The sequence below is a fragment of the Lutra lutra genome, chromosome 11 (genome assembly GCF_902655055.1).
Source record: "Lutra lutra chromosome 11, mLutLut1.2, whole genome shotgun sequence".
Lineage (NCBI taxonomy): Eukaryota > Metazoa > Chordata > Mammalia > Carnivora > Mustelidae > Lutra > Lutra lutra.
Window position 1 is genome coordinate 46,141,855 of NC_062288.1, and position 10,373 is coordinate 46,152,227.

General features: G+C 37.4%; 1 protein-coding gene across 1 annotated transcript in view; it reads left to right on the forward strand.

The window, feature by feature from the left end:
• Positions 1-10,340, forward strand: part of SCIN (scinderin) — an 82,816-nt gene extending 72,476 nt beyond the window's left edge. Inside the window, exons 12-16 of the mRNA XM_047694891.1 lie at positions 2,470-2,647; positions 2,926-3,047; positions 5,953-6,030; positions 8,179-8,239; positions 9,499-10,340. Of these exons, the coding sequence (XP_047550847.1) occupies positions 2,470-2,647; positions 2,926-3,047; positions 5,953-6,030; positions 8,179-8,239; positions 9,499-9,626 (567 nt within the window). The 3' untranslated portion in view covers positions 9,627-10,340. The remainder of the gene's footprint in view (positions 1-2,469; positions 2,648-2,925; positions 3,048-5,952; positions 6,031-8,178; positions 8,240-9,498) is intronic.
• Positions 10,341-10,373: the final 33 nt, after the last annotated feature.

The following is a 10,373-nucleotide window of genomic DNA, read 5'->3' on the forward strand; positions in this document are numbered from 1 at the left end:
TTAATGATTTTTTATGATTTTATGATTTTTTTCTTTTTTTGATTTTATGATTTTTTATGATTTTTATGATTTTTAGTTCTGTGGGGTTTTTTGTGTTTTTTTTTTTTATTTCAATATAGTTAATGTACAGTGTTATATTAGTTTCAGGTGTGCAATATAGTGATTGAACACTTCCATATATTACTCAGTGCACCCATCCCTCTACCCACCACATCTCTGGTAACCCTGTTTGTTCTCTATATTTAAGTGTCTGTTTTTCCGTTTGTCTCTCTTTTTTTTCCCTTTGTTTGTTTTCTTTCTTAAATTCCACATATGACTGAAATTCCCTGCTATATTTCTTTCTCTGCCTGGCTTGTTTCACTTAGTCTTATATTCCATAGATCCACGTGTGTTGTTACAAATGGCAAGATCTCATTGCTTTTTATGGCTGAATAATATATATATACTGCTTCTTCTTTATCCACTCATGTATCGGTGGACATTTGGCCTGCTCCCATAATTTGGCTATTGTAAATAACAGCTCAATAAACATAGGCGTGCATGTCCTTTCGATTCTTTTGGTAAATACCCTGTAGCACCATTACTGGGTCATGGGATAGTTCTATTTTTAACTTTTGAGGGACTCCATTCTGTTTTCCACAGGGGCTGCACCAGTTTCCATTCCCACCAACAGTGTACCAGGGTTCCTTTTTCTTCACATCCTCACCAACATTTGTGTTTCTGATTTTAGCCATTCTGACTGGTGTAAGATGATACCTCATTGTGGTTTTGATTTGCATTTCCCTGATGAGGAGCGATGTTGAGCATCTTTTTCATGAGTCTTTTGGCCATCTGATGTCTTCTTTGGAGAAATGTCTATTCATGTCTTCTGCCTGCTTTTAATTGGATTATTTGTTCTTTTGGTGTTGAGTTACTTAAGTTCTTTATATGTTTTGGATACTAACCTTTTATTGGATATGTCACTTGCAAATGTTTTCTCCCATTCAGTAGTTCTGTTGGTTGTTTCCTTTGCTGTGCAGAAGTTTTGTTTTTTGTTTTTTGTTTTGATGTAGTGCCAATAGTTTATTTTTGCTTTTGCTCCTCTTGCCTCAGGAGGTATATCTAGAAAGACTTTGTTACGGCCAACATCAGAGAAACGATGCCTCTGCTCTCTAAAATTTTTGTAGTTCCAGGTCTCACATTTAGGGCCTTACTCTATCTAGAGTTACTTTTTGTGTATGGTATAAGAAAGTGATCCAATTTCTTTTTTTTTTTTTTTAATCTTTTTTTTTTAAGAGATTTTATTTATCTATTCATGAGAGATAAAGAGAGAGAAAGAGAGGGAAAGGGAGAAGCAGACTCCCCATGGAGCAGGGAGCCTGATGTAGAATTTGATCTCAGGACCCCAGAATCATGCCCTGAGCTGAAGGCAGACACATAACCAACTGAGCCACCCAGGCTCCTGGAAGTGGTCCAGTTTCATTCTTTTGCATGTAGCTGTCCGGTTTTCCCCACACCATGTGTTGAACAGATAGTCTTTTTTCCCATTGCATATTCTTGCCTCCTTTGTCAAAGATTAATTGACCATATAAGCGTAGCTGTATTTCTGGGCTTTCTATTCTGTTCCACTGATCTATGTGTCTTTTTGTGCCAGTACCATACTATTTTGATCACTACAGCTTTGCAGTATATCTTGGAAGTCTGCTTTTTGTAATGTATCTTGGAAGTCTTGTTTTTCTTTTTCAAGATTGCTTTGGCTCTTCAGGGTCTTTCGTGGTTCTATACAAATTTTAGGGTTGTTTGTTCTAGCTCTGTGGGAAAATACTGTTGGTATTTTCACAAGGATTGCATTAAATCTGTAAATTGCTTTGGGTAGGTGTCCCTTTGATCATTTGGAAAACCTTGTAAATAGGGGAGAGAAAAACTGAACATCTTTTTTTTTAAATATTTTTATTTATTTATTTGACAGAGAGAGATCACAAGTAGGCAGAGAGGCAGGCAGAGAGAGGGGGGAAAGCAGTCTCCCTGCTGGGCAGAGAGCCCGATGTGGGGCTTGATCCCAGGACCCTGAGATCATGACCCATGCTGAAGGCAGAGGCTTAACCCACTGAGGCACCCACGTGCCCCCAAAACTGAACATCTTTGCTTTATGTGTGTCGTTTGTATCTATCACACCCACTTTCCAAACATCACTTATAGTCAATGCCTATTCTTATGGTTTCTTTAAATATTATCTTTGTTCCTTCTCACTTAAGTTTGGCCAACTTTGTTCTTAGAGCCCTCTACCGCTGTCTGTGGGCAGTTGAGCATAAAAGTGATACAGAGCAAAGTACTACCACTGTTTCTAATGACAGAGTGGTGTCCTGGTGCCACCCTGGAATCAGGACAGAAGGTAATGCATGGTTTATTCCTGTCACAGCTTCTCAGACATGTTTATTGAGGGAGTAGTGGTGAATCTGAATCCCTCTGTTATTTTTCTTTATACTCTAGGTAGATGTTGATGCACAGTCTTTGAATTCCAATGATGTTTTTGTCTTGAAACTGCAACAAAACAATGGCTACATCTGGATAGGAAAAGGTGCCAGCCAGGAGGAGGAGAGAGGAGCAGAGTATGTGACAAGTGTCCTCAAATGCAAAACCACAAAGATTCAGGAAGGCGAGGAACCAGGTGTGTACTGTGGGGTCAGGGACACTAGCCAGGACTTGTATTTGGTATAATTGCTAATCATGTAATTTTAAAACTTTTTCATAAACAGGGCTTTTGTAACAGTTATAGGGCAGTGCAGATCCTTCCCTTAGTTGCAAAAGTGGGTGATGGAACCTGCTATATTTAAGTAATTTCTTAACATTAAAGTCAAGATGAAATAATATCATTTGTTAATGTAAAGGCAAGACCAGCTCTGGGCTCCTGGAAGTGCATTGGCTAACTCATTGTGTTTTTCACAGAGGAGTTTTGGGATTCCCTTGGAGGGAGAAAACACTACCAGACTTCTCCACTGCTAGAAACCCAGGCTGAAGACCATCCACCTCGGCTTTACGGCTGCTCTAACAAAACTGGGCGATTCATCGTGAGTGTCTTGCAAAACACAGGGGTAGAACTGAAGAACATTGGGAGAGGCATTCTCATGGGGCTCTCACACTTTTCAGCCACGTCAGTGCTCTGATTCTCAGTTTTAGCTTGCTTATCTGCAAACAGGTGATCATTTTAGCTCTATAAAAGTTCATTTTAAGAGTCCATGACATAATGGATGTGAAAGCATAGGAACACCGTAAAGTACTACATAAATCAAGCCGCTTTTAAAAATATCAACTACTTGGCACCTGTGTCAGCATGAGGCTGTAGCTCTATGAATATGCATATGGTTGGATTTACTAATTTAATAATTTGACACTTTCTGTGGGAAACCGTGGTGGTTTCTGATCAAACTGTGTCAGTTTTACACTTCAATTTCCCAGGGAATAAAAAGTTTCACCATGTTGACTGACTAGAAATATTATGAAAATATTATGATCATTGGGCAGAATCATAGAAAGCTACATATGCACCTGCAAATTGAGTGAAATCAGCAAGAAGGTTTTATTTTATAGTCATTCACAGGCTTTGAATTGCAGACATTTCAAAGTATCTGGTGTACAAGACTGATTTTATATCAGGCTCTAAAACATCCTGGGGTGCAGCCCCTCATCTCAGTTGAAGTGTAAAAATTCTCTTTCCTCTGTTTGACATGCTAGGTTTTTGAGCAAATATTTTGCTTAAAAAACAGACTTCTTTCTTATGTAAAATTTGATACAAAGATTTGGTCACCATGTCCTGGTGAATACAAGCTTTATTTTTCAACACATACACATGAATTATCTAAATTATTCCCCAGCTACATTGCTTGCCAGAAATAAAATGCTTTGAGGAAGAAAATGCTCATGTTCAAACCACACTTGAAGATTATAAGAGATTTGACCTAAAACTTGAAGGTTCAAATTAAAGATTCAAATTGTGATAAATATTTGGTTGTTGGGCACCACAGTTGCTCACCAACTTTCTAGAAAAGGAAATCCTTGTATTTTAAAAACTTGCCAGAAAAAAATCTGTTATTTTACTCTTTTGACTGTTGATTCGATATGGCATCGAATCAACTTTTTTTTTCAACTAACGCTTCTGTAATTTCTTATTAGTATTATTTGTTATTATTGCTATAAATAACATCTTGAAGATGTATTTTACAAAAATAATACCTAGGCTTTGTTCTCAGTCAGGTTTAAAAAAATCCGTTAGTCTTTGTTTTTGTTATGAACATATTTAAGGGAAATATACTTTTCCTCTACACCTACTCATTTTCTTGTTTGATAGTTGGAACTCCGACTATTCCCTTCACAATTTAAGGAAAAGAAATGTGACTGACAAGTATTTGATCTGGCTGTCATCATCAAAAAGCAGGCCTTAGACCTATAGATTCACATAAGACACCAGAGCCTGTGGGTTAAAAGCATAGGTTTTGGAACCAATCTGCCTGTGCAGTATCACTTACTTGGTGATATTACTTACTAGCTGTGTGACCTTAGGCTGGTTACTTACCCTCTCTGTGCTGTAGTATTCTCACCTGTAAAATGGGGATAATCCAGTACCCACTTCAGAGAGTTCTGTGTGAATATGAAATTAATTGTTCATATAAAGGAGTTAGAACAGTGCCTGACATGGAGTGATATTTAAAGTTTTTGTTTTTTTTTTTTAAATCATTCTGTGATTGATAAATATTCTGTAAAAAAGAGAATATAAACTATGTTTTTGCCTTCTGTAAGTAGTTTTTGTCTGCTTTTTATATAACAGTCTCAAAATTTCATCAGGTTACAATAAATATGTATTAAGGTCAGAAGGCTGCAGGTTGCCTGGGACCAAGTTTACCCAGGCCTGGCCCAGCTGGAAGGTTCTCTTTTGAACTACAGGTTGGATTCATGCCTGTTTTCCCCACAACTGAGCCCAGGAGCACAAGAGGGTCCCTGAAGAGTCACATTTGCTGATAAGACATGGCCAAGGCCAAGACTATCTCCGCTTACTCTATTGTACTACAGAGTCACACAGCAGAGGGAAAGAGTGAAGAGTTATGAACTATAGCCCTGTCTACCATACCTTTCTAAGGGTCAGGGGCTTCGTTATCCAGAATCCTTTAAAAATTTGGAACTTTGGATTAATACCTGCCCACTGGTAGTGTGTGCATTAAACTAACCCTCCCTAGCAAACTTTAAAATTAACTACAGAGAACATGATTTAACACATTTAAAATAATAATAATAATAAAACTTTGCATATGGAATATCATTGTGTCAAAAATTGTTGATTTAGGCAGTGCCTGGATGGCTCAGTTGGTTGGGCATCTGTCTTCAGCTCAGGTCATAGTCCTGGAGTTCTGGGATGGAGCCCCACATCAGGCTCTCTGCTCGGCAGGGAACCTGCTTCTTCCTCTCTCTCTGCCAGTCATTCCCCCTACTTGGGCTCTCTTTCTCTCTCTGTCAAATAAATAAATAAAATCTTTAAAAAAAAAAAACTGTTGATTTCGAAAATGACCAGACCTATTGATTTTATTAAAATAATCTTGACCTACAAAATAAAAGTCAACTGAATACTTAGACCATAAGCTCAAATGTCTTTAGGGACTAAGAAGGCAACGGAGATCTGTGAAGCAGCTTGTCACAAGGGACTGGCAGTGGAACTGTGGTCAAACGGACTATAGACTCCCTGAGGCATTCCGGTGTCATGTTTGTCGTAAGCACTGTGCTTCCCAGATCAGATTCCGTCAGCTTGTGAGAGACGATTAAACAAACAAATAATTACCTAAATATTTATTACCCAGAAAGAACAAAAAAATGGCTACCAAGCTTTATTTTTGTGATGCTTTAAAATAATACAATGCATTGGTACCCTATATATTAGAAAAATTATTGCTGTACTCTTGGATCCTAAGGCTTTTTCAAACATTTCAGATTGAAGAGGTTCCAGGAGAGTTCACCCAGGACGATTTAGCAGAAGATGATGTCATGTTACTAGATGCTTGGGAACAGGTAAAATCGTATTTGGTGTGTTTATACTTGGGAGCCAACGAAACCGGCTTTGAAAAATGGCAAAAGTCTAATAATAAATGGACTTGTGGGTTTAGGCTACATTTTAGAAAGACTCAACACAGTCTGGCAAAAAATAAAACTGATACCTGTAGCAAATTGATTTCCAAATGTGGAAAAAATTCCATGCTACCATCTGGGGCTGTGTAGTTTTAGGCATAAAAGTTCTATTTTTCATTTATGTATAAAATTCATTCACTCCTAATTTCTTCATGCATTCATCCATTCATTTAAGTAGGAAATGCATTAGTGGGTACAATGCCTTGGGGGTACAGTACCACGGCAAAGTCAAAGATTTAGAGTTTTTCTTGAAATCCTACAAGGAGTCATCATAGGGGTCCTTTCCCCTGGGGAAGAAACAGACACAGAATAGTTGTGACTCTATACAGAAAATATGTTGCTGTTATGTGTGGCTTTATTTGGGAGGAAATGAATGGGGATTTGGCATGCTGTATCTGATAGTTGGGGTTTTGTTGTTGTTGTTGTTGTTTAGCCTTTGTGTAAACTGATAATAATAGAAGGGAAAAATAGATATATTAGGAACTAAAATGTATGGAACAACTATGATACCTGCATCTGAATTAGGCCTACTCTTAGTGTCAACACCAGTAAGTAAAGACTTTTAGGTCTGTTCTTAATTGCTAAAATCATTTGGTTATATTATCCCTTAGCTTCTTGGTCTAGAATTAACATGTTAGAATTTGGAATCTAGTCACAGATTGTCTCCAGGTGAATGGATCACATATTTGTAGATATGAAATTTAAAACATCATGTCAATAAAAACATCTTTGTGTATTAAGAATTATAAAATAAGGGCACTTGGGTGGCTCAGTGGGTTAAAGCCTCTGCCTTCAGCTCAGGTCATCATCCCAGGGTCCTGGGATCGAGCCCCGCGTCGGGTTCTCTGCTCGGCGGGGAGCCTGCTTCCCTTTCTCTCTCTGCCTACTTGTGATCTCTGTCTGTCAAATAAATAAATAAAATATTTTAAAAAGTAATAATAATTGGAATGCCTGGGTGGCTCAGTTGGTTAGGCGGCTGCCTTCGGCTCAGGTCATGATCCTAGCGTCCTGGGATGGAGTCCCACATCAGGCTTCTTGCTCAGTGGGGAGCCTGATTCTCCCTCTGCCTCTGCCTGCCACTCTGTCTACCAGTGCTCACTCTTGCTCTCTCTCTCTCTCTCTGACAAATAAATAAAATCTTTAAAAAAAAGTAATAATAATAAATCTTTTTAAAAAAAGAATCATAAAATAAGGAGCACGTGGATGGCTCAGTTGGTTAAGCGTCTGCCTTTGGCTCAGGTCATGATCCCAGGGTCCTGGGATTGAGCAGCTGTACCTCCCCCCACCCCCAAATCAGGAATTCCTGCTCAGCAGGGAGCCTGCTTCTGGCTCTCCCCAAGCTCTTGGGTATGCTTGCTCTCTCATGTGCCAGTTCCCCCCTCTCTCTCTCTCTCTCAAATAAATAAACAAATAAAATGTTTAAAAATAAATTAAGGTAATTCAAGAGAATGTTTCAGCATTGAAGTTCACAACCTATGCATTTGACAAGAAGGATGCATACAGAATATGTAATTATATCAGTTAAAAAAAACCTCAAAAAATTTTAAAAACCTCAATATTTAAATACTAAACATTGTAGCACTTTTACCAAAGTGTTAGACGATACAGTTTTAGGTGTACACTATAGGCTTAAGGCAGAGGCTTTGCAAGGGAGGCTGAGGTCCCTGCAGGAGAAAAATAATATGGGGATAATGACTACCTTACATACAGACCTTAAAGGGGCGGCTGCAGAAAACAGGCAATGTGTTGTTTTGATCAAGTGTATGAACTAGAAAATACTATATAAACTTGAAATATCAGGATGTGAATTCTGGAGCCAAACTGGCTGGATATCAGCTTTGAGTATCTCCTAGTAAATGCAAACATTGGGAAAGTGATGGACCACCTTCCCTGTACCTCCTTCTCCACGTCCCTAACTTGGGGGCTTGCTGTGAAGATGATATGAGCCATGTGTGAGAAGCTCTTGGTATAGGGCTTGCACCGAGCCAACACTCCCCAAACAGTACGTATTATTGTTGTTTCGTTTTTCAGATTTTTATTTGGGTCGGCAAAGACGCCAATGAAGTTGAGAGGACAGAATCTCTGAAGTCTGGTAAGCGAGATTCTACGGACAATGATGGCATTTACCCTGAGTGCTTATTATGAAGTTCCTGACTGCTCTTTTCACCACATTCTTCAAAATCACATATTAAAACTGGGCAGAATCTAATAAGCTTTTGCTTTCTGAACTGAAGTGTAATGAAATTTTTTTGAACTGAAGAATTTCAGAATAAGAATAAGAAAAATGTTGTTACCTAATTTAGAACATGATTACATCAATTTATTCTGCAAACTTCAAATTCACTTTATTATAGAACTAGTAAAACCTCTGTAACTATGATAACCTAGATTTTTTAAAAAATTGTTTTTGAGTAAGGCTGCTCTTTCTGGAACAAATTTTTTTTTTAATTTTTGAAAAGTACAAGAATAATTATGCCGTAAGGATAATTCTATAAAGTTTGAAATATTTTTAGGCAATCATTAGACTCTCATGTGCAATCCATAGCAGATGAGAGAAATCAATAAGGAATTGTTCATATGGAACAGTATTTGGCTCTTCAGGGCAATGAAAATTTGACTCATTATTTTTATTGGGAGACTTTTCACTCCATAGTTATTTTAGTTTAATCAAAACTAACTGACCCTATGACCCAGCAATTGCTCTACTAGGTATTTATCCAAAGGATACATATATAGGGATTTGAAGGGGCATAACCACCTCAATGTTTATAGCAACAATGTCCACAATAGCCAAACCGTGCAAAGAGCTCGGATGTCCGTCGACAGATGAATGGATAAAGGAGATGTGGGACATATATATGTATATATATGCATATATATAATGGAGTACTACTCAACCACAAAAAATGAAATCTTACCATTTGCAACAACATGAAGGGAGCTAGAGTATATTCTGCTAAGTCAGAAGACTTAAGACTGAAATAAGTCAGAGAAAGACAAATACCATATGATTTCAGTCATATGTGGAATTTAAGAAACAAAACAGATGAACACAGAGGAAAGGAAGGAAAAATAAAATAAGAGGAAAACAGAGAGGGAAGCAAACCATAAGAGACTCTTAACTATAAGGAACAAAGAGAAGGTTGCTGGAGGGGAGGTGGGTGGGGAGGGGGGTAACTGGCTGATGGGTATCAGGGAGGGCTTTTGAAGTAATGGTACTGGGTGTTTAAATGCAATTGATGAATTCTACCTCTGGAACTAATAATACAGTATATATTAATTAAACTGAATTTAAATAATTTTTTTTTAAAAACAAATAACTGAATATGTTTATCTTTCAATTCTTTATAGCCAAAATGTATCTTGAGACAGACCCTTCTGGAAGAGACAAGAGGACACCAATAGTCATCGTAAAACAGGGCCATGAGCCACCCACATTTACAGGCTGGTTCCTGGGCTGGGATTCCAGAAGGTGGTAAACAGGTTTTTATAGGAAAAAAAAAATATTTTGGAGCCACTGTCCCATTGCTGTTTTGAGGGGAAGAAAGGTTTTTTGTTTGTTTGACTTTAGAAAATTAACCTCAGCCCTATGACGATTTTTTAATGCCTTGTATTGGTTTGGAATTCTTTCTAAACTAGAATTTTCTTATGTCAGTATTTTAAAATAACCTAAAGTAAATTTTTATTATGGACCAATATTAGCTCTGCTGAAAACTCATTTGTATCTTTTTATATGACCTTTTAAAAGTTTGAAAAGCTATGCATAATCTAGGGGAGTTTATCAGGGAATTTTATAATTCAGAAAACTTTAACCAAACTAGTTCTTTATATGCCACAGACATAAGCCATAATGCCTTGGAGGTTATTCTCCTTTCCATGTGCTGTGTTCAAAAGAATTGTATATTTGCAATGAGGTTTATGTTAAGATGGTTTAAATGTTTGTTATTTGCCTTCTTCAGCCAATGTGACTCTGATACCATTCACTCCTAAGTATCATCTTCTAAGAGTAACTTTACCATTTTTGCCTTTTTAAAAGACTTTGAAATCACAGCTTTTTCATGACAAAATAATTATAGTCTCATCTGGTTAGATATATGTATTTGACAGTACATGTTTAATACCACAAAGGTTACGTACAAAAAAATTCATTAATGCTGTCTTTCATCATTAAAATGCATCTCTTTTGGAAAGGTTTTCTGTTGTGACATTTTATTTAAATATGACAT